General features: G+C 35.7%; 1 protein-coding gene across 1 annotated transcript; it reads left to right on the top strand.

The window, feature by feature from the left end:
* The first annotated feature begins 8,976 nt into the window (after positions 1-8,976).
* LOC122299606 (zinc finger BED domain-containing protein RICESLEEPER 2-like) lies at positions 8,977-9,393 on the top strand. The gene has a single exon (XM_043109991.1). The coding sequence runs from the start codon at positions 8,977-8,979 to the stop codon at positions 9,391-9,393; it is 417 nt and encodes a 138-aa protein (XP_042965925.1).
* Positions 9,394-25,648: the final 16,255 nt, after the last annotated feature.

Raw genomic sequence — 25,648 nt, 5'->3', positions numbered from 1 at the left:
AATCTTACAAAATTAGAATTCGTTGCTCTTGACATTTTTGGAAAAAATTATTTATCTTGGATCCTTGATGCTGAGATCCATCTGGATGCGATGAACCTGAGAAATACAATTAAAGAAGGAAATCAAGGGCCCTTACAGGACCGTGCTAAGGCAATAATTTTCCTTCGGCACTATTTTCATGAAGAATTAAAAACTGAATATCTAACGGTGAAAAATCCACTTATTTTGTGGAATGATTTAAGGGAGAGATATGAACACCAGAAAACTGTAATCATCCCAAAAGCTCGTCATGATTGGATGCACATGAGGTTGCAAGACTTCAAGAGTGTTAGTGAGTATAACTCTGCACTCTTTAAAATTAGCTCGCTATTGAAATTATGTGGTGAAAAAGTCACTGATGATGACTTGTTAGAGAAGACATATACTACTTTTCATGCCTCAAATGTGCTCTTGCAGCAGCAATATCGAGAGTGAAAGCTAAAAAAAAAATATTCTGAACTTATATTTTGTCTTCTATTAGCTGAGCAAAATAATAAGTTTTTGTTAAGAAATCACCAGTCACGTCCTACTGGTTCTATATCATTCCCTGAAGTGAATGGTTCTAGATTTACATCATTCCCAGAAGCGAATGATGCATCTTTCAAAAAAAAACGAGGGCGTGGACGTGGTAGGAAAATCTATAGAAGTGGAGGTCTTAGAAGTGACCACACTAAAAGGGACAATAATAGATATACACCGTACCACCAGAAGTGGTTCAACTCAGAGAAGGGCAAAGGTCCTCAAAACAAATTTTTAAAGAAAGATGAAGATGGATGCCATAGATGTGGTATGACTGGACATTGGGCTCGTGTCTGTCGTACAGATAAGCACTTGGTTGACTTATATCAATCTTCTATAAAAGAAAAAACAAAGAAATTTGAAACAAATTTTGCTGAACCATCATATGCTTTAGATTCTATAGATGGAGAAGATATTACAAGTCTTGATGTTTCTGATTTCTTTAAGGATTCTAATGGTAGAGTTGATCATGGAAGTGTTCCTTTTTAATTAATGTATTTCCTTTATCTTATTATAAAATATTTTTATATTCTGCAATGTTTTGTAGTAATGAAAGTTTTATATAAGGATTCTCGATACATTTCATGAATATTAGAGAAATTATGGATAGAAATAAAATCGTTGTCGACAACGTATTTCCATATGAGATGGCAATTGACATTACCAGAAGTAATGATGAAAGTGAATCAAGAACTGTCGAAGAATACGACGTAAAATATTGGCCAAATTTGAAAGAAACAATTCCTGCAGAATTGATTCACTAGTAAAATATGATGCATCGGAACTTATAGTCCAAACACCTAAAGAGGTGATGCTTGTTGAATGTCAGTGGGTATTTATAAAAAGGAAATAAAAATGTGATATATAAATCACGAGTCAATTTCTCAATTCCTGAAAAATTGATATCACTAGTTAAATGTGATAAATATGGATCTGAAGTCCAAACACCTAAAGAGGTAATTTTTGTTAAATATCAGTGGATATTTATATACATGATATAAAAAGCCTGAAGCTTTTAATATGAAAATGTGATATAGAAATCACAAATTAGTTTCTTGAAGAAACAATATTGTTACGTTTTTAAAATGGTTGAAATCATATTGAGATTTTTATTAGCTTGAAATTTACCGAGAGTTTGGATATGCATGATTAACTGCATATTTATATGGATTATTGGATCATGATATATATATATATGAAAATCTCTAAATGATAGAAAATGCTTGAAACTTCTAATATGAATACATCTAGAAATATGTATTCTATCAAGTTTCAAAAATCCTTATATGATCTAAAGCAATCCAAGCACAAATGGGAACAAGCTATCATTGCAGTTTATATATATGATTTAAATGTCATTGAGGCTCCAGAAGAGCTCATGAAAACTGCACATATTTGAAATATAAATATGAAACCCTTGCACCTTCAAGGGGAAGATGGATGATATTATTAGTTCTGAAATATCATCTTTTAAATACAATTAGTATTTCAGATTCATATTATGGGTTTGATATGAAGTGTGCATTATTAAAGAAGAAATAAAAGGGAGCACACAGAACATCTACCAAAAGATAGAAACACAAATATAAATATTTGTGAAATATTATTTTATTATCTTGAAGAAAAAATTACAGAAATTTGAGGCACTTTGCCTCATTCTTCAAACGCTTTTGTTCTTCAAGAATCTGCATGACATCCTTATCTAAAGGGGTGGGCAATCGAAAAGAAGATTTAAGTAAGGATTTTAAATTCTTATTCTCTTATTTTATTGCTCCTATCTTCATGTTGGACTCCAGAAGAAGTCGCTGAAGGATAGCAATATTCTCGTGGAGTTTGTCAACTCCACAAATTCTAGATTGCAGTCGCTGAGAAAATGCGACAATGGATGATGAGTATCGAGTACCGAGACTCACAAGCTCATAAATAGCTTCATTATCTGACTTATGAGTCAGATCATTATATTGCATGATAGCACCCGTGGTAGAAGCAGGAACAACTGATGAACGAGGTGTAGAATACCTCATATATTGACCCTGAGAAGATTGCTGAGCCATTGCAGAAAGAGATTGCAGGATAAGAATGCAGAAAGAGATTGCAGAGTAAAAATGCAGTATGATTACAGAAAAGTGAAGAAGATGAGATGCGAATGAAGATGAGCTAAATATCTCTTTTATAGAGAAAAATATGATACAGCATCTCTCTTGAAGCAAGAGAAAAGAGACGAAATATAGTTTCATAGCTCTGCGGCGCCTGACAGCATGCCTGACACCTACAGAAGAGTTGAAAATCAGCGGTGTTTGTCTGGTCTAAAAGCTGGCCACCGTTTTTATTGAAAAAGGAGGTTAGCGGTTTAATGTTGATGAATTCTCCACTAACTGTGTTATTTACAAAAGCTCCAGAAGAGTACAACTCCAGAAGAGTAGTGATGAGCAGAAAGATCCAGTTGTGATTATTTTATCAACATGGATCAAGTCCACAGTTAATTGGATGTACAGATGCGAGTTATCTTTCAGATCCACACAAGAAGATCATTACAATTCATGAGAAGAAAGTTGAAATTGATATCAATAAGGTACAATCAAGTGATAATCTGGCATATTTATTCACAAAAGCATTACCAACTGCAACATTTAAGAAGATTGTGCAGATCATTGGAATGCGGAGGTTTGAAGACCTGTTATCATACACTTTTCAGGGGAAGTAATGTCTTGAAGATTTATGCTGATTGTACTCTTTTTCCTTCGCTAAGGTTTTATCCCACTGGATTTTTCTTTGCAAGGTTTTAATGAGGCAATCCTAAAAACACTCGGCGATACACATGAATACTGTACTCTTTTTCCTTCGCCATTGGTTTTTTCCTACAGGGTTTTTCCTTGGCAAGGTTTTAATGAGGCATATTCTTTAAATATGGTCATCCAAAGGGGAAGTGTTATAAACCATCTTGAATTGTATGACCACATTTAGTTAGCCGTCTAATGCATAGTGCTAGTCGTCAAAAGCATAGTCTCTTTTGTAACCCTATATATATGGGTATATTTATGTTATATGATATACAGATCAATAAGAGAATCTCCTCCCTCACTCTCTCTCAATCTCTTGAAACTCTTTCCTTTTCACCCCAAGTGAGTCTGTTGACCACCGAGGGAAGATTCTCCAAACAGACAGTACTTGTCGAAAAAGCAAAGTCAATGAAGTATGTAGCGCATGGGCGGGCCAGTGTTGATTATCGCATAATTGGAGCATGTGATTCTTGTAATAAAAAATTCAAAGTTGGTGGGAAAGTGTTTGATTTTTGTAAAAAGAAAGATAGATGAAGAGGACAAGTGGGTCCCATGGGAGTGGCAAGTTGTTGTTCCAGATTGATGCAAGCTGTCCAACTACTTTTATTATTCCAAGAAGACATTATTTTGCATAAAATTTAGGAAGTTTTCTTGCATGACCACAGACTGCGGGTCTGGGAAGAAAAAGAATGGAGAAACTTGAAAAGAGGACAGCAATAATGGGCTGCTTATCATCCTCCAGTCAAAAATGGCTGTCCACTGCTTAATGTTTCTGATTTCTTTAAGGATTCTGATGGTAGAGTTGATCATGGAAGTGTTCCTTTTTAATTAATGTATTTCCTTTATCTTATTATAAAATATTTTTATATTCTACAATGTTTTGTAGTAATGAAAGTTTTATTTATTCTTTTATACTTATTATAAATTATTGATGATATGATTTATTTGAGAATGGAAATGGAGCATCCCTGAAGGATCGCCCTAAATCAATAATTTTATTGAGTATCTCATATGAGTGATACTTGTACCAAAAGCTCATTAGGATTTATGCACCTGAAGTTGCATAATTGAAATTGTGGAAAAAATATATATTTGAATGAATGTCTCGAATGTGCTTCTGAAATAGCAATATCGAGTATGCTCCTGAAGTAACAATATGAAATGCAAACGTTCACAATATATTCTAAATTTGTATCAGGTCTTTCAGTGACTGAGCAAAAATAATGAGCTTTTGATAAGAATCATTATTTACATCTTACTAGATCTACATTATTCCCTGAAGTGAATGATAATGAATTTATATCATTCTATTCCCTGAAGTGAAAATAATGATGCGTTTCATTCAAAGAAACTAAGAGATTGGACGTGATAATGAATATCTTTTCGGGCCAGAAGCTCGTATTGGAAAAGCTGTAAGCTTTCTCTTTAAGATGATATTATACAAATTATTGAATCAAATATTATGATGCATCAAAAGGCGATATGATTCAAAATATTTGTATCTTTTCATGATTATCTTGATCATCCAAAATCAATTACGATAACTCGAATGATTTTCATATTGACGTCTATAAAAGAACCAGAAGATTCTTTTACTATAAAGTCTTACCACCAGAAGTGGAAAGAAAAATTTGCTTGAAATAAATAAGATGAAATTATTCGACGTTATCTTGATTATCATATGTGAACCAGAAGTTCAGATGATAATTAAATTTTGGATACAATAAGATAAAAATGTCTCATATTCTACCTGCTAAAATTCCAGCGAGGATTGAAGTCCATGTAGGACAATTAAGAAATTCAGTAGTCTAAAGACATGTATAAAGGCATGTGAGACTTATCGATACAAAAGACAGAGTATCTCAAAAGAGAAAGGCACAAATAATTTGGTGCTCCTGAAGAGGCCATACCCATAAAACAAGCAATAAAGTCTATCCAAATTCTCTGTATAAAATTCTCCTATATAAACTCTTGAAGAGTGCCTCCTGAAGAGGTTTTTCATGAAAATGTCTTCCCTTGAAGAGGGACAGGTACCTGAAGATAACGAGATCTCGTTACATTTTATGAATAATGGAGAAATTATGGATAGAAATAAAATCGTTGTCGACAACATATTTCCATATGAAATGGCAATTGACATTACCAGAAGTAATGACGAAAGTGAATTAAGAATCGTCGCAGAATACGACGTAAAATATTGGCCAAATTTGAAAGAAAAAATTTCTGCAAAATTGATTCACTAGTAAAATATGATGCATCGGAGTGGTGAGTTGCTCCAATTTCTGACTCCGACTTCCGAATTTTTTAAAATTAAAACAGATGCAAAACGACGTCGTTTTGCATCTGTTTTAATTTTTTTTAAATAAACCTCTTTATTAAACGACGCTGTTCCATTTAAATAGGAACAACGTCGTTCACTATGGCCCGTTGGCGTTGCATAATGCCATTTCTTGATTTAGCCCTCCCTGAGTCCCCCTCAGTGCAGCCTCGCTTCCTCGCCCTGAGACCTCACACTTACAGCCTTACAGGCTTACAGCAGCACAGCCTCAAGGCTCACACCGTCACACGACTACCCCCAGCCTCACACGACGGCCGTCATTTGTCTTGCCCATACACAGCTCACAGCTAAGAGTCCCTGAGACGCATCCTGCTGAGTGCCGAGTGCCGACTGGTCATCACTTACAGTTCCCAGTTCCCAATCGGTAATTACTAATTTTAGGTTGTAGTTCTTTTCAAATAATGTAATGTAGTGGTTCCTTTTTCTGCATTTTAATTTGTTGGTTTATGAATTTAGTTCGTTGTATGTAATTAGGATGGAAATGCAGTAACAGAATCATTGTTATAGGAATGTAAATGTGGTTGCATGCAAACTGTTTGTGAAAATGCCTCAGTGAATCATTAGTTTGTTTTTTGAAATATCAAGAACGAGAACAAGTGAACAACACTAGTCTACTACTTGTGTTTAATCTTTTTTACTTAATTAAAAAAAATCTAACATCACATTAGATCATTAGATCAAGGAGCAACACCGAACAAGAGAACAAGTGAACAACACATTAGATAATTTTTTCTAACATCTCTCATAAGTATTTAAAACAACATTTGGATCTCTTTTATTTTTTTATTCAAATCAAGGAAGTTCTATATCCTAGTCATACTGTATAGTGTATTGCCAAGGTATGGATCTAGCTTCAAATTCAACTTTAAGACTCTCAATGCAGATAAAAAATGATCAGTTCATGATTGAAATTAATTCTCTATGTATATAATAAAAGACTTAAATAATCCTTTTATATACATATATTAAATATATATATATATATATATGGATTTAGGTTCATAATGGCATGTAATAAATACATGTTGGTATATATCTGACCATGTCATATTGATAAACAAGTGCACCCTTCTTTTTGAAACACAAGGGCCTTTTTAGTTTAGTCACGAGAAAAGCTACATCCGATATGCTTTGGGATGCTAATTCATTTTTTCCATCCAAGTATAAGTAGGTTCTTTATGATTTCCCTAAGTCCGGACATGAATAAATGCTGAAATTATTATCACTATATTATATTATTATATATTATCCAACTGATTACATATATATATATATATATGTATGTATGTCTATATCATTGATCAATTTGATCCTCATTTAGGTTTACAAAAAGCAGCTTTTAATTAATATTGCTTGTTATTTTCTACCAACTTTTACCAGACGTAAAAGATGGAGAATTGTATATATATGCAGTGCTGCCAGAATAGCATTAATTTGTCCCTATTTGTGAGAATTATATATTAAGCCTCTTCTTTTGATAAATTAAGAAACTTGACAAACGAGAAAGTAAATATGTGAAAAAGTTTCTCTAAATAGTAAATTCGATTGTATTTATAGCTTTGTTATAATTTTATTTTATTTACAATACTTCTAATTTTTTATTTAGCAATTAACTCCTTACTTTTAATTTAATTTTTCAGATTCTTTGATTTCAAATAGTATGGATGCTAGACCTAGTGGAAGTAGAGATTGTGGAGACGATGCCAGTCCTCCTACACTAACGAGGGCTTCCACCCTGATGACGACAGATACTTCCACCCCTAGAGCCCCATCTAGGGCAGCATCTAGAGCGGTATCTAGAGTAGCTACTTCTTGTGCAAGTAGTCGACTTCCAGTAGATATAGAAGGAGAAGATGAAAATATGTTCAATGAAGAGGAGGAGATGGCAGATGTGCCCATTGAGCCTGATCAACCACCACGACCTTCTAAAAAACGGTCGTGGACGTGGGAACATTTCACTAAAATTCCTAGTGATCGTGTGAACCCTCAGGCAAGATGCAACCACTATGGGCAACTTTGTGGTTGCCATTCGAAGAAGCAAGGCACCAGTGTATTAATAGCACATCTTACTGGTTGCCAACGGTATAAGATCGCGAAGAGATTGGCGGCCACTGGCACTGATCAAACAAAGTTCAATTATGAAACTCAAATGGCAACTGATGGTGGCCTTTCACATGGTAAGAAGCTTATAATCCCTCAATATAGTGAGAAGATGTTGCGGGAATTACTTGCAGAGATTATCATTACTGATGAGATGCCTTTTACTACAGTTGACAAAAAAGGCTTCAACAAATTTGTGCACTGTCTTGAGCTACGTTTTCCCATGCCGTCACGGTATATGGTTATGCGAGATTGTATGAAGAGGCATGTGAGAGAAAAGACAGAAATGAATGAGATGTTTAGTCGAACTGGCCAGAGAGTGTCATTCACCACTGATACATGGACGTCCATACAAAATGTGGGCTACATGTGTATCACAGCCCACTTTATTGACAGTGAGTGGACGCTGCATAAACGAATAATTGGATTTAAAAAGATTGTTGATCACAAATGTGCATCCATTGATGTAATGATGGATGGTTGTATTCAGGACTGGGGTATTAACAAAGTCCTTTGTATCACAGTTGACAATGCCAGTGCCAATGACACTGCAATTGAGTGGTTCAAGAGGAATACAATGGTAAAAGATGATATCCTTTGTGGACACGAGTTCCTACATGTTCGATGTTGTGCTCATATCATCAACCTCATTGTATCTGAGGGGTTGAAGGAGGTTGATGATTCAATTACCAAAGTCCGCAATATAGTGAGATATGTGAGGGCTTCCCCCCAAAGGCTTGGCAAGTTTAAGGCTATAGCAGAACAATTTCATATTCCATCTTCTGCGATGTTGTGTTTGGACGTTCTAACTTGATAGAACTAGACATATATGATGTTGGAGGTGGCGCAGAAGTACGAAAGAGCGTTTCAGAGAATGGAGGTCGAGGATGGGGTTTGAGGTATGCTTTGATGGAGTCTACTGGGGGGAGAAGGGGGCTCGGTGCGCCGGATGCAGTTGATTGGAATCGTGTAAAGTCTTTTGTTGATTTTTTGAAATTATTTTATGATACAACTATGCAGATATCTGGATCGAAATATTGTACTGCGAACTTGTACTTCGATGAGCTTTCGAGGATTCATGAACACCTGCAATAGAGTTATGCTAACAATGAGGGACTGTTATATGCTACAGCTATAAGGATGAAATCAAAATATGATAAATATTGGGGGGATATTGTGAAGATAAATAGATTATTACTTATGGCTACAATAGTTGAACCCCGATATAAGTTGAAAATTATACAATTTTTCTTTATTGACATCCATGGGGAAGAGAAGGCTGAAGAGTTTATTAGAGAGCTGAGAAAGGATACTGATAGCTTATATAGCCACTACAACAATAATGGTCATCCTACTTCAGCAAGTGGTAGCCGTAGCTTCTCACACCTGACTAGTTCGACATCTACCTATGATTACACTGCTTCTGCTGTAGCTATCTCATCACCATTGGTGCAGCGATATCATCAAAGGCGTGCATCGAGAAATATTATGCAATGTAGGTCCGAGGTTGAATGCTATTTGATGGAAGATGTCGAGGCACCTAGTGATGCATTTCAGTTATTAACTTGGTGGAAAGTTCATTCCACCAAATTTCCTATTCTTTTCCGAATAGCCTGAGATCTGCTAGCTATTCCTATTACTACGGTTGCATCTGAGTCTGCGTTTAGCACTTGAGGTCGTGTGTTGGATGCTTACCGGAGTTCATTGTCAGCTTTAACTGTGGAGGCCCTCATTTGCACACAAAACTGGCTATGTGAAATGCCCATTGGAGTAGATATCATTGATCCAGAGAGTTATAGGCTTGAATCAGGAAACTTTATAGTTTATATGTTGTTAAATGATAATTTAAATATTTGTAATGTTTTAATTATTAATTTCTAATTTTTATGATTTTGTAGACATACTTGTGAACCCTAGCATAGTTGCGGATGAGTGATAATTGCAGATGAGTTACAAGTTACATGGATGAGGAGTTGGGTTCATGTATTGCAGTGATGCTATTCAGGTACTATATTAGTATTTTTAAATCATTTAAAAAATTATTGACCATTTCATAATTCATACTATATTTTTTAAAAATATTTTCATATGTTTTATTTTGCAGATAAAAGTTTATGAGAATGGATGCCAAATGGTAGTGGCTACTATCTTCAACTCCAAGAATTAAGACTTTGTTCCTTTATTGATGTTCAAGAATCAAGACTTTATCAATGTTCAATTACTAATTTACTACTTTTTGGCTTTTTAATGTATGACTGTATGGAATTTAATCAATGTTATTTGTATTTAAGTTTTATTTATTTATTGTTATATCATTTTTTTGAAATTGGAAGTCAATTAGATTGTTGGATCTTGAATTTTGCATGGGCCTTCGGAGCTGGGCCTTCGGAGTCAGAGGTGGGCCGAAGCCCAACAATGCTCCGATCGGAGTTCTGACATCATTTCAGAGTCAGACTCCGACTCCATTCTGAGTCGGAGTCGGAGTGAAAATTTTTCTCCGACTCCTGTCGGAGTCAGAGGTCGGAGTTGACCATACCGACTCCGATGGAGTCGGAGCCCACCCCTAGCGACAGCCCCGCTGTGATTTTAGTCACAGATTTTCTCACCATTGACAACTATATTACTTGGTCGCGTGCGATGAGGAGGGCTCTCCGCACGAAGAATAAATTGGGTTTTATTTCCGGCTTACTTCCTCAACCCATTGACCCAAATGATCCCCTTCTTGATCTATGGAATTACTGCAACGACATAGTAGGCTCATGGCTACAAAATTCCATTTGCCCTTCCATCAGATCCAGCATCGCATTCGTTGATAATGCCCTTGAGATCTGGATTGACCTTGAGGATCGGTTTGCTCATCAGAATGGCTCGCGAATCTACTAGCTTAAAAAGAACTTAGCTGGTCTTCTCTAAGAATCTGACATTGTAAGTGTTTATTACGGCAAGCTAAAAACTCTTTGTGATGAATTATTGATTTATAATCCTATCCCTGTTTGCACTTGTGGCTCAATAAAAATATTATCCGATCGTTATCAACGTGATTGCGTGTTTCAATTTTTGATGGGCTTACATGATACTTATTTACCTGTTCAGGATCAAATTATGATGCTCAACCCATTACCCACACTCACCAAAGTCGTCTCCCTAATTCAACAACAAGAACGCCATTACCAAATGGCTTCTACCAACCCTTGCCCTGACTCATTGGCCTTCGCCATCAGAAAAGCCTACCTAAATGCCACTAAATCTTCCCCTCAATCCAAACCTAAGAAAGAGTAAAATCACTGGTCACACCCTTGATACCTGTTTTAAAGTCAGAAATGTTGAGCCACCTATAGGGCTGAGCACCGATTGAACCGGAGTCGGATTTGGCATCCTCCGACTCCGACTCCGACTTTGTCGGAGGCCGAATCCGACCTCCGACTCCGACTCCGCTTACACCCTACTCCGCTCCGACTCCGACTCCGACTTGTCGGAGCGGAGTCGGAGCGGAGTCGGAGTTGGGCTTTTTGTTGGGCTTTTTTATTGGGCCTTTTTTTAGACTTTTTTCTTTAACCCAATTAACATTTCAATTTTACAATTTCCAACTCTAATCGGATTTGGACTTCTATATCAATTTTTTTTTTAAAATATAATTTGAGATTTCTAATTTATCTAACCAAAATCATCACATTAGAAAATAAAACTAAATTCAAAATCTATCACTATAAAAAATAAAACTAAATTCAAATGTGCAACTAAAATTAAAAACTAAATTAAAACTAAATACACACATTAAAATTACATAACCAAAATTACAAAATGTTAATTAAAAAATACATAACCAAAATTAAAACTTAAAATTAAAAATACATAACCAAAAGTCCAAAATTACAACCTAAAATTAAAAATACATAACCAAAGGTCCAAAAAATGTAATTTTTCAACTTGTGCCTGAAAAAAAAAAAAAATTAGTGAAGAAATAAGATATCATATAAATTTATAAAAATAAAGAAAGCAAAATTGAAATAAGATACCAGAAACAAGATTGTCAATCCTCTTCACGGAGTATGTTGGCCATAGAATTGGCTAATTCTGCATTAAGATGTTAAAGTATAGGAAATTAGTATTACAAAATGTTAAAATCAACTCATATAACAACTTAAAAAAAATCTCTAAATACATTACCTGAGTCTAGCTTATAACTCTCTGCATCATCAATGGCTTCAGAATAATTTTGACTCAAGCATATGGGAGTAGACTTCAACCAATTTTGCGAGCACACGAGAGCTTCTACAGTTCTAGGAGCCAAAGAGCTCCTAAACGGATCCAGGACACGGCCTCCTGTGCTAAATGCTGACTCAGATGCAACGGTGGTGATAGGAATGGCCAAGATATCTCTTGCCATTAGAGCAAGAACTGGATACTTGGTAGAGTTGACTTTCCACCAAATTAAAATATCGAAACTCCCCGTAGGAATCTCAATATTCTCCAACAAATACCGCTCTAACTCTGACTTACAATCCATCAAAGATGCTGTATGCTCTTTATGGAACTCCCTCAAAAAATCCAATGGATCATAGTCTGTAACTGTACTACTACTCCCCATTGATGCACTAGCTTCACCGCTTTGAGTTTTGTTAGCACCAGTTACGCACCCACCACCAAACTCTACATATGCCTCATACAAATATTCCATATCCCTCTTGAGGAGTGCAACAAATTCCTCACCCTTCGCCTCACCCAATGTTTTCTTGAACCAATAAGCTTGAGTAACCAATTTAAACCGCGGATCAAGAATAGCAGCAATAAACAACAACCGATTTATTTTTTCAAGATCACCCCAATATTTATTATACTTTGTCTTCATTCTGAAAGCCATTGAACTCAAACGTCGATTACTATTGTCACAAAAATTATTCAAGTGTTTATGAATGGCAATAAGCTCCTGGACATAATTATTTGATGTGACATATAGTGTACCAGAAATGCGCAATGTAACACCATAAAATATTTGAAGAAACTTCGAAAAGTTTCTTATGGTCTCCCAATCATCCGGCCCAGGAGCTCCTAGACCCTTTCTCCCATGTCCATCCTCAGACAAATAAACTCGTGAGTAGGGATCTTCATCAAGCAAAAGTTGGAAGGCTTTTTGATACTTCTCAGCCACGTCCAACATAAGAAAAGTCGAATTCCATCTAGTAGGCACGTCAAGAGTCAAAAAACTAGAGCATTGAACTTTTGATCTATCAACACAAGACTTGAAAGTGGCAAGTCTTTGGGGAGAAGACTTCACATACTTAATCAGATTTCGGACCCTTACAATTGAGTCATCAACATCTTTCAAACCTTCACTCACAATAAGGTTTAAGATGTGTGCCGTACACCTCATGTGAATAAACTCGTGATTTGCTATACAATCCGCACTTCCTATTTCCCTTGTTCTCAACCAATCAATAGCAGAGTCGTTAGAGGTAGCATTATCCACTGTAATTGTGAGGATTTTGTCAATGCCCCAATCAAGCATACACTCCTCCAACTCCCTCCCAATCGTTGCCCCCTTATGGTCGCTAATCCGAACAAATGAAATGATCCGCTTATGCAACTTCCAATTATTATCAATAAAGTGAGCGGTCACACACATGTAATTAATATTTTGGATAGAAGTCCAAGTGTCGGTGGTTAGGCATACTCTTTGTTTGGTGGTCAAAAACATTTTCTTCAAGCTATCCTTCTCTCTCAAGAATACCCTCATACAGTCACGCATTACGGTAAATCGAGAAGGAATAGGAAACCTTGGATCAAGGGCTTTAACAAATTCCCGAAACCCTTCTCCCTCAACACATCTAAATGGTAGCTCATCCACTATCACCATCCTAGCAAGGGCAGCTCGTATTTTTTTCTCATTATATTTGGCCATCCCTAAGGTTTTCTCCCCTTCCCCTCCTTCACTTCTTGCTTCCGGGACCAAGAATGTTTGACTCTTATCCAATTTACTCTTACGGTTTTTGGGGCAAAGTTGGATGTGTGTTTTCATGGCCGAAGTGCCTTGCCTTTTGGGATGGCATTTCCATTGCCTATGACAATGATTACAAGTAGCTATAGGCTCTTCGGGATCACAATCGGGCACTCTTGTGAAGTGGGACCATACCTCAGACCTATTCTTAATATTTCTACTACCAGGTGGAGGGCGAGGGGTAGAATGAAAGGCACTAGGAGTACCTACTGAAGAGCCTATTGGTCCGCTAGACTCATCAACTATTGGAATGGGAATATCAATCGGTTGTTCTGGGGCTGGAATGCCAGGACAAGATGCACCTGTGGATGTAGGAGTGTTTGTGCCTTCCATATCCATTATTTAATAACTAGAACTGTAGAGCACAACAAATAAGATAAACATAAAGAAAATAAATTCATGAACTAATGTAAAGATTACTCAAGTAACTTATATGATATACATATATACTTATATAGTAGTAATGAGAAAAAATGTCCTAGGAATCTATAAATGTGGTTGCATCGCTCGACCCTCGCTCGACACTTCGCTCGAGCGAATTCAGGCAGAGTGTGCCGCTCGACCCTCGCTCGACACTGAGCTCGAGCGAATTCAGGCAGAGTGTGCCGCTCGACCCTCGCTCGACACTGAGCTCGAGCGATTTCAGGCAGAGTGTGCCGCTCGACCCTCGCTCGACACTTCGCTCGAGCGATTTCAGGCAGAGTGTGCCGCTCGACCCTCGCTCGACACTGAGCTCGAGCGAATTCAGGCAGAGTGTGCCGCTCAACCCTCGCTCGACACTGAGCTCGAGCGAATTCAGGCAGAGTGTGCCGCTCGACCCTCGCTCGACACTGAGCTCGAGCGAACTCAGTGCTTACTGGGTTAAAAGCTTCTGCGAATCTGCTTAAACCCATGACCCCCATCCATCTCTCATGAAGAAAACCCATGGCCTTTCATAAATAGCACACAACAATCCTAAAATCCACAACTATCCAACGATTCCAGCACACAAACAAACCTAATATCCACAACTATTTCGAAAATGAACAAAAATAATGCAAAAATAGTTAAGATATACAAATTATAGAGAGAGAAAGAGAGAGAGAGAGGCACCTCGGTTTTGCAAAGAATGGGCTTTCAGAGGAGTGACGGAGGTCGGAGGGGCGACGGCACGGCACCGGTTCAGATGAGAGGTGAGGCACTGAGGAGTGAGGAAGAAAATGACTTGTGAAGGCAGTGGGCACTAAACTGTCTAAACACTGAAAGTCTGAAGGGGGAGGGGAGGGAATCGGGGGGGGGGGGGGGGGGAAAGGGGAGGGAATGGGGGGGGGGGGGGGGAAATGAAAAGTGAAAACCCTAATGGGTTAGGCTGAAACGACGCCGTTTCAGCCTAACCCATTAGGGTTTTCCACTTTTCACTTTTAAAAAATTGAAAAAAAAAAAGTTAAAATACAAATTATTAATTTAGTAAAAATAAATTAATAAGTTAGTAAAAATATATTTAAGTTAGTAAAAATGTATACTAATAAATATATTATATATTAGTAATATACTAATACTAATACTATTAGTCTATTAATATATAGTAAATTAGTAATATTTATTAACTTATTTACTATAGTCTAATAACTAGATAGTCTAGATGTAATAACTACTAACTAGTAACTAATAATATGTCCATAACACTAGTTACACTAGTACTAATAGATAATAACTTAAAGATATATATTTAATATATATAATAACTTAAAGTTATAACTAATAACTAGTATATTACTAATTTACTATAAGTATATAAGTATAACTATATATATATATATATATATATTATATAAGTATAGTTAATTAGTAAGTTAATATATAACTATATATATTATAGTATATAAGTATAACTATATATATATATATACTATAAGTATAGTTAATTAGTAAGTTAATATATAACTATATATATTATAGTATATAAGTATAACTATATATATATATATATATATTATATAAGTATAGTTAATTAGTAAGTTAATATATAACTATATATATTATATTATATAAGTACTCCTCCAATATATTATATAAATATAGTTAATTAGTAAGTTAATATATAACTATATATATTCTAGTATATAAGTACTCCTCCAATATAGTATAGTTAATTAGTAAGTTAATATATAACTATATATATTATATTATATAAGTATAACTATATATATTATATAAATATAGTTAATTAGTAAGTTAATATATAACTATATATATTATATTATATAAGTATAACTATATATATTATATAAGTATAGTTAGTTAATTACTATACATAGTATAGTAACTATATACTATACAAGCCCTTAATATATATAGTATATATATAACTATATATTATATATTGACTTATAGTAAACTAGTAATGTAAAATATAAAATAAGCTATAGTAACTTATATAGTAACTTATAGTAAATTAGTAATGTAAATTAACTATATAAGGTATAGTAACTTATATAGTAACTTATAGTAAATTAGTAATGTAAATTAACTATATAAGGTATGGTAACTTATATAGTAACTATATTAACTTATAGTAACTTATAGTAACTTATAGTAAATTAGTAATGTAAATTAACTATATAAGGTATAGTAATTAGTAACTTATAGTGTAACTAATAACTATATTAACTTATAGTATCTTACTAACTTATAGTAAATTAGTAATGTAAATTAACTTATAGTAACTATATTAACTTATATTATTCATTATAATGTTTATAGATTATTATTTATTAGATGTTAATATATTATTGATAACAAATATTTTTATAAAATATGCACAATATCGGAGTCGGAGTCGGAGTAGAAGTCGGAGTCGGAGTCGGATTGGAAGTCGGAGTCGGATTGGAAGTCGGAGTCGGAGTCGGAGTCGGAGTCGGGACACCTCTGCCTCCGACTCCGACTCCGACTCCGACTTCCAGGGGGAAAAAAACTCCGACTCCGACTCCGACTTGTCGGAGTCGGAGCGGAGCCGGATCGGAGTCGGAGTCGAAGTCGGATTTTCGGATTTCTGCTCAGCCCTAGCCACCTATATGTTCCCACTGTAACATGTTTGGACACACGATGGATAAATGCTATAAGCTTCATGGCCACCCACCTGGCCATAAATTGTTCAATAACACACGGTTCCCCTATTTTTGCTATTCAATCTGCCTCTGAACCAGAGAATATCAGTGATGCTCAAGTGGGTCTCACTAAGATTCAGTACCAACAATTTCTGGCTTTACTTAAACCTCAGGAGCTTTCCATTGCTGTTCAGCCTTCTGCTAATCAGATTCAATCCAATTTCCCTTCTACATCGACTCCTCACATTTTTGGTATATCACTTTGTTTATCCACCAACACACACTCCACTTTGTCTAATACAACCATTCCTTAGATCATTGATACAGGTGCAACAGACCACATGGTCTGCTGTCCCTCTTTACTCACCTCCATCACAACCTCTACCTCTTACTCAGCTAGGCTCCCAAATGGAACTAATGTTCTTGTTACTCACACTGGCACTGTTCAATTTTTATCTTCCATTTATCTTAACAATGTTTTGTGTGTTCCCTCCTTTAAATTTAATCTGATCTCTGCCAAGAAATTGGCTGCTTCACTCGTCTATTGTCTAGTATTTTTTCCTGATTTTTGTCTCATATAGGACATTCTCTCATGGACAGCAATTGAGAGGGGTGAAGTGAGGAATGAACTTTATTACTTACTTAATACTGTTGTTTCTCCATCTACTCTGGCCTTAACCCTTTCAAATTTAACAAAACTTTACCAACAACTTGTGTTTCACATTCTCATAATGTTATTGACCTATAGGATTTTCGCCTAGGTCATCTATCACTTCCAGTTTTAAATATGATTGTAGATCCTATTGTAAAAAACCACATTAGTATCATTAATACAAAACCATGTTATGTTTGTCCACTTGCAAAATTTCATAGACTTCATTTTTCTCACAGCAAACATAAAAGAGTAATTATACTCTTAAGCTTTTTTTTTTTCTCCAACACCACACACCAGCTGAGCTGGATTTATCTTAATTTTTTTTTTGAAATGTACATTTTGAACAGCACGCTGTTTTTCCCAGCCCCCATCCCCCCAAAATAGATCCCGAATCATGTACAGCACAGAATACCCATTCAAACAAAAATTTTCCCCTCCCCCGCCTATGTTCTCCCTCCTCCGCCCGCCTTCACCGCAGCATTCAGCGGTCGACCACTCCTAGGTTCTCTCTCTCTCTCTCTCTCTCTCTCTCTCTCTCTCTCTCTCTCTCTCTCTCTCTCTCTCTCTCTCTCTCTCTCTCTCTCAGCAAAACGGGATTTTTTTAGGTCCTATTCGCAATCGCACGTACATGTGGAATGAGATGTATTCCTCAATCGCAATCGCATGTCGTCAATTGAATGGGATGTTATCGTAAACATGGCAAATTTTAATTGTTTGGGTTTTTCTCATATACATTATCGTAGCTTTATATAGAATGATTTGATTTTTTTTTTCTTTACAATGTAGAGAGGTGGATTAAAATGTTGATGTTTGAGATAGAAGGATTTTATTTTTTTTTCTTTGCAGTACTCAAAGATCTGTGCCTGCGTCCCTGATCTGTGAGTAGATAGTGAGCTAGAGGAAAGTACTGCATCCCCTATCTGCATCCATGGTAAGTTTTCGGCCGAACCTTCCTTTTAATTCCCCATCATAGTTGTGTTTTCTGTTTTGTTTAGTTTTTTTGTATGTTTTTTTCTAAATCGTTGGTCAAATGTTTTGATTTTTTTGATTGTGCCAATCGACTATTTGAAGGAATTACTGAGCTAAATGGACATTGTGTGTGTGCATCCATTTTTGTGACCATCAGTGTCAGTGCATGTTTCACATTATGTGTCTGTGTCCATGTCTATGTTCTGTTTTGGAAACACACTGTGATGAAAAATAGAAGAAATTGAAGACAATGGGAAGAAGAGATTATTTTGGATTGTTATATCATCCTCTTATGTGGTCAACTTATATTCGAATGCAATGAAAAAGCATTAAAAAGTAGGAGTTTGAATCCTAAATGTGAACATTAGTTTATGTTGGAATTTGGAAGTTGGCAAGGAGATGCATGCATTTCATGAAGTTGCCATCAATAATTTTGAGATTCGTTAGCATCATTTTGAGCTGTCCTTGCCATAGAATTATCACGGTAGTAGTTCTTTAGTTTACAAGGGATACATCAAAAGTAGCAAGTAATTGATAGCCTAAAAGTTCAGCTTTCTCTCAGAAAAGCTTTCAGTGATCATTTATGGCAATTTTATATAATCTTTAGTACTACACAACTTCTCTTCTATTCAATTAACTATTTTTGTAGCTAGATTTATTTGGACTGCTTCTTGTTGCCAGAAACATGCTCTGGTGTAGCTATGACTTTGTGCTCTTGTGTACTAAATTTGATGCATATTTGAATGCTTGCAGTTTTCAATTTTTAAAGGCATTTATTGTGTACTTTTGAATGCTTGCAGGTTTCAAGAGAGAATGCACTTCGAAAAAGGGAGGATGATTTATTGTTGTGCGAGTATAAAGTTCAAGAAATTAAAGATAAACTAATTGAGAGAGAAAATGATCTTCACAAGCAAGAGAAGAAAATTAGAAAGCGGATCCTCCATAATAAATGTGCATGTATATTATTGTGTATCCACTAGGTGTTATCGATATTAATAGTTTGTAGTTGGTTTAAACTATAGATGTATATGTTACTATTAATCGTAAATGGATGGTTCCAACTATGTATTTGATGGATATTATGAATGCATGAATGAATCATCGATTCATGAAAATCTCTCTACTTCGAAACATATAGAGCCTTAGATTTATATGATACCTGTTTCTTCCTTGTAGAAATATTGCCTTCATCGTGAACATGAAAGCACACTCGAATAAGTGCTTTTAAATACGAAGTGAGATGTTTCCACCTTGGTCCAACATGACAAAACAAACCCATAGATACTTCATTGGAACTGAACAGAATTTTCCAAAATTGAAAATAAAAAATGAAGTAAATCATTTCAAAAGCTGGGCACAAACAATTGTGCAGTAATTACATTTCAAAAGCTGCAAGTCCCCAGGTTCACAGATATCATTTCCCTTCTCATAACAATTGTGAAATAAATCATGTTCATCTGTCCGTAACATGTGTATCCCCTTGCATGTTACACCAACACTAAAAAAAAATCTTGAATGAACTTGCCAGCTACAACAAATATGCATGCTACAACTTGCAAACCACATTCTTTACAATAAAATCCAAGCTTTACATTAAAGAGTCTCACACCCACAACATATTTCATCACATCACTCAAAATACAACAAGCTACAACTTTGCAATGACATTCTTTACAATAATTTATGACAACAACCAAAATACAACAAATTATTAATTTACAACCACGGCCTCACACCGACTCCTCCACATTACTCGACGGAGGGTAGATGATCGTTGTTCCAAAAGGTGGCATTGATAGGACCTGTAATTAGACACAATGTTAGAATGGCTCAAATGCACGTAAGAAAAAAAAAATTAAAGTTAGAAAGTAATCTACATGGGTCGTTTTTTAAATTCGGCCTAACTCCTTCACATTAGTCGATGGAGGGTAGATGATCGTTGCTCCAAAAGGTGGCATTGATAGGGCCTGTAATTAAGCACAGTGTTAGAATGACTCAAATGCATGTAAGACAAAAATTCAAATGTATATATATGAATTTGGATATGCATTTGGATGCATCTGGATGCATCATAAATGCAACTAGAACAAATTTCCTAGACTATGATATCCCTATAATACACAAATAAAAATACACCAACTGAGTAGAAATTTCATACAATGACATTTATATTATCATTATGACCAAATCATACCTAAGTCGTTGGAAACTTGGAATTGATGTAGAAGGCCTGGGTGGCCTTTCATCTCCATCTTTGTCCATCATACTATTTTAACTGAGTTGATAAAACAAAGTTACTAAATAGAAACGCATAAATCATTTCACCACTTAGCACTTCTAAATTATTGAACTGATCAAATTATCATATAGGTATAGGCCCCGGTTACTAAACAGAAATGCACTAAATCATTTCACCTTTTTTTGGTTCAATGCAATTATAGGCCTTCTAGATACTTCATGATCATAAATTACAATCAAATAGAAGATATGGAGATTTCTTCTAATGTTGTTGCACTATATATATCATGCAAACTAAACCCTGAGAGAGAATTAAAACATGCCCGAAAGATCTCTAGTTTGGAACACCCCCTACTCCATCCCATAGATTATAGACCACTAAGTACTACTATACCATTTCTTTCTGCTGTGTTTTTTAGTATTGCAAATTATAAATAATAATAATAATAATAAAATCCTTCTATATTGCTGTTTTTTTTTTAGTACTGCTATGGTTTTGAGTACTGCAAAGAAAAAAAAATCAAATCTTTACTATCTCAAGCATCAACATTTTAATCCACCTCATGCTGCCACATTGCAGAGAAAAAAAAAAACCAAATCCTTATGTATAAAGCTACGATTTTGTATATGAGGAAAATCTAAACAATTAAAATCTGGCATGTTTACATTTTAGCTTTTGTTCTATATGAAGTTTCTATTTTTGTTCTTTTGTTTAGCTAAAGACAAAAATGCTAAAATGTAAAGGGAAACTGTGGTTTGGAGGTAAACTCTGTCTACAATACTTGCCACTAGATCATTTTTTAGTAAGGAACTCATCGTAATTTTCCTTTGAAGAATTCAAAATTCTATCATTTATTTTAGAACTTTTGAAGCATTATAATTCTTGATTTTTAAGGCCTTAGGCCTTTGAATATCCTCGATCTTCATTGAGCCAAGCACTCTTTAAGTTCTCCTTTGCATTTGAGTTTTGCTTCAATTACCTGGTTCTTTTGTTTGGCTAAAGAAAAAAAGCTAAAATGTAAAGGTAATTTTTTGACGACATGCGTTTGCGATTGAGGAATACATCCCATTCCACACGTACGTGCGATTGCGAATAGGACCCAAAAAAATCCCGTTTCACAAATATCCAAAGAGAGAGAGAGAGAGAGAGAGAGAGAGAGAGGGAGAGAGAGAACCTTGGAGTCGCCGACGGCTGAACACTGCGGTGAAGATGGGCGGAGGAGGGAGAACGTAGGCGGGGGAGGGGAAAAATTTTGAATGGGTATTTGTGCTGTACATGATTCGAGATTTGTTTTGGGGTGAGGGGTAAAATACCGTGCTATTCAAAATGCACGTTTTGAAAAAAAAAAAAAAAGATAAATCCAGCTCAACCTAGTGTGTGGTGTTGGAGAAACAAAAGGCTTAAGAGTAGAATTACTCAACATAAAACAACCCAACCTTTTGAAATTATGCATTGTGACCTTTGGGGATCAAATTTAGTCCCTGCTTATGATGGTTCTAATTATTTTCTTACCATTGTTGATGACTTTACTAGAAGAACTTGGCTCTATCTTCTTCACACTAAAGCTGAAACCAGAAAAAGCTTATAATCTTTTGTCAATTTAATTGAAAATCAATTTGATCTCAAAATCAAAATTCTGAGAAGTGACAATGGCAAAGAATTTCTTATGCACATTTTTTTCAACAGCAAATGCATTATTCATCACACTAGTTGTGTTATCACACCTTAACAAAATGGGGTTGTGAAAAGAAAACATCAACATATTCTCAATGTAGCCCGGGTTTTAAAATTCCAAGCTAATTTCTCTCTTGAATTTTGGAATGATTGTGTTTTAACAGCCACGTACCTCATTATAGGACTCCTAGTCCTTTACTTAACTAAAACCCCTTTGAACTTCTTTTTAACTCTCCACATTCATATTCTCATTTAAGAGTTTTTAGTTCACTATGCTTTGCCTCCACCTTACACCAAGGTAGGAAGAAATTTGACCCTCGAGGTCGCATGTGCATTTTTCTAGTATACCCTTTTAGTACTAAAGGTTACTAACTCCTTGATCTTGAATCATGAACCACTTTCATATCTAGGGATGTCATATTCCATGAATCCACCTTTCCTTTCCAACATTTACCTCATGCCTCATCCAACCCATCTCCCATACTTGTTTTTACTAAACCCTTACCTAATTCACTTGACTTTCCAACCAATTCCCTGAATTTTAGTCCTGTCACACCTCAACATCCTGCCCCTTCCATCCAAATCTCAGCCCAATCTCAAATTCTAGCCCATCTCAAAATCGGACCACCCTACAAACCTCATCTACATCTTACAAATCTGTCTCTCTTTCCCCTCAAATTCCTTGCCCCTCCTCACATATGCTTGACCCCCCTTCTCCACCATCTAACCCCCTCTCCGTAGGTCCACCAGAGTTGAGCTCCATAGTATTTGCAAGAGTTCCACTGCAACCAGGCCTCACTTCCAGCCACTTCTTAGTCACTGTCCAAGTCCAACATTGGTAATTCTTGTTCTTTTGCTCATTTTTTAACTTACCAAAAATTTTCCCCTTCATTTACTACCTTTTCTACTTCTATTTCAACCATTTCTGATCCCACTACTTATAAACAAGCTATGAAACACCCAGGTTGGTGTAAAGCCATGGAAGCTGAACTCTTGGCTTTAGAACAAAACCAAACTTGGCTCATCAGTGATTTGCCTCTTGGGAAAGAGGCTATTGACTGCAAGTATGTCTACAAGACCAAGTTTAATGCTAATAGGTCTGTAGAAAGGTTGAAAGCACGACTTGTGACAAAAGGGTTTACACAACAACAAGAATGTATCGACTATACCGAAACATTTTCCTCCTTAGCTAAGCTTGTTACTGTGAGAATTCTACTCTCCATTGCTACTGTCAAGGGCTGGTTCCTTTTCAGTTTGACATCAATAATGCATTTCTCCATGGAGAGTTGGATGAGGAGATTTATATGCGTAAACCACCCGGTTACACCAAATGAGGCCCCAACCAAGTATGCAAGCTTCTCAAAAGCCTTTATGGCCTTAAACAAGCTTAATGGCAATGGTACTCTAAATTTTCCTCCTCACTTATTGCTTTTGGATTCCAACAATTTAAAGCTGATTACAGTCTCTCCACTAAACTAGATGGAACTTCCTTCATTATACTTCTAGTTTATGTAGATGATATTATCATTGTTGGAAATTGTTCATCTTCCATTGCCTCCCTTAAATGCTTCCTTAACACTCAATTTAAGATCAAATACCTTGGTTGTTTGCGCTATTTTCTTGACTTGGAAGTTGCAAGATCTTCCAATGGCATTCACTTATGCCAAAGAAAGTATGCTTTGGACATTTTGGCTGATTCAGGGACACTTGGCAGCAAGCCTCTTAAGTTTCCTCTTGAGCATAACCTCAAACTTAGCAAAGATTATGGTGTTCCTCTATCATACCTGAGTACTTATAGACGGCTTATAAGTCGCTTGTTGTATCTCACAATCACTAGGCCTGATATATGCTATGATGTCCAGCTTCTAAGTCAATTTATGAGTCATCCAACAACATCACACTTGGCCACAGCACATAAGATTCTCAGATATATCAAAGCTGCTCCTGGTCAAGGCATATTGCTCTCATCTTCTTCTCCACTCCAACTTAGAGCATATTGTGACTCAGATTATGCCTCATGTCCTGACACACACTGTAGTGTCATTGGTTATTATGTATTTCTTGGAGACTCTTTTGTTTCTTGGAAGTCAAAGAAACAATTTGTGGTTTCTCGCTCCTCAGCTGAAGCTGAGTATCGCTCTTTGGCCTCCACATGTTCTGAAACTACTTGGCTCAAATATCTTCTCAATGATCTTCAAATTCATCATTCACAGCCGGTATTACTTTATTGTGACAACCAAGCAGCTCTTCATATAGCTGCTAGTCCAGTTTTTCAAGAAATAACAAAACACATTGAGTTGGATTGTCATTTGATAAAGGATAAAATCCAAAAAAGAAGCATCACCACTGCACTTATTGCCTCAAACAGCCAACTGGCTGACATTTTTACCAAGGGCTTGCCCTCATATCTTCTTCGATTACATTTGTCCAAGATGGGAAATAGTTAATCTCTATTCTCCATCTTGTGGGGGGCTATTACACAATAAATATCTCCCAGCTGCAGGTCGTTTATCTACTACAAAAGCTACATGTCGTCTTGCATTAAATCATAAGTCTGGGCATGGATGATACCGTACATATTTCATGTATTTCATTTCTCAAATGTTCTTTTGATTATTTGATTATTCTGTAAGTTTTTTCTTTATTGTTAGAGCATTACTACTTGTGGTAAATTTGCAGTTAGTTTGTTATGATTGAGATGTATATATATATATATATATATATTCGTTGGTTGTACAGTGCTACGACATCAATACCCTATCACTATCTATTTACTACTTATAAAGGATTTGAAATTTTTTATTTTCTTAATATTTTCTTTTAAGTATTTTTTAAACATCCTTAATCACTAAGAAAAAATTAAAAAATATATATAATTTTATTAATAATCACTTCTTTAATCATTAAGTAAAATTTAAAAAAAAAAACTAAAAATAAAAAGAGTAATAAATGAATAGTAGGATAGTTATAACTCTTATCATTTTCTATTGCTGAATATTGCAGGGTTGTTCATGGCCCTGCAGCCCCGGATTATTGCGTGCGGAACAAAAAGGGCAACAATGGGGATGGCAATTCGCTTCCTTTGTGGACCCATAATAATGTCAGCCACCTCGGTTGCTGTTGGATTAAGAGGTGTAAAGCTACATTTTGCTCTTGTACAGGTACTGAGAGCTGTACCAATGTAGAAGGTTTCAATGCATCCATGGATATATATATATATATATCTTGTATGTACATGTACATTCATCATCAAT

Source organism: Carya illinoinensis, chromosome 16, assembly GCF_018687715.1.
Source record: "Carya illinoinensis cultivar Pawnee chromosome 16, C.illinoinensisPawnee_v1, whole genome shotgun sequence".
Taxonomy (NCBI): Eukaryota; Viridiplantae; Streptophyta; class Magnoliopsida; order Fagales; family Juglandaceae; genus Carya; species Carya illinoinensis.
Note: the sequence above shows the minus strand (reverse complement) of the source record. Positions and strands in the feature narration are given on the sequence as shown.

Coding starts and splice junctions, on each gene's coding strand:
- LOC122299606 (XM_043109991.1), top strand. CDS start 8,977: ATGGCTACAATAGTTGAACCCCGATATAAGTTGAAAATTATACAATTT.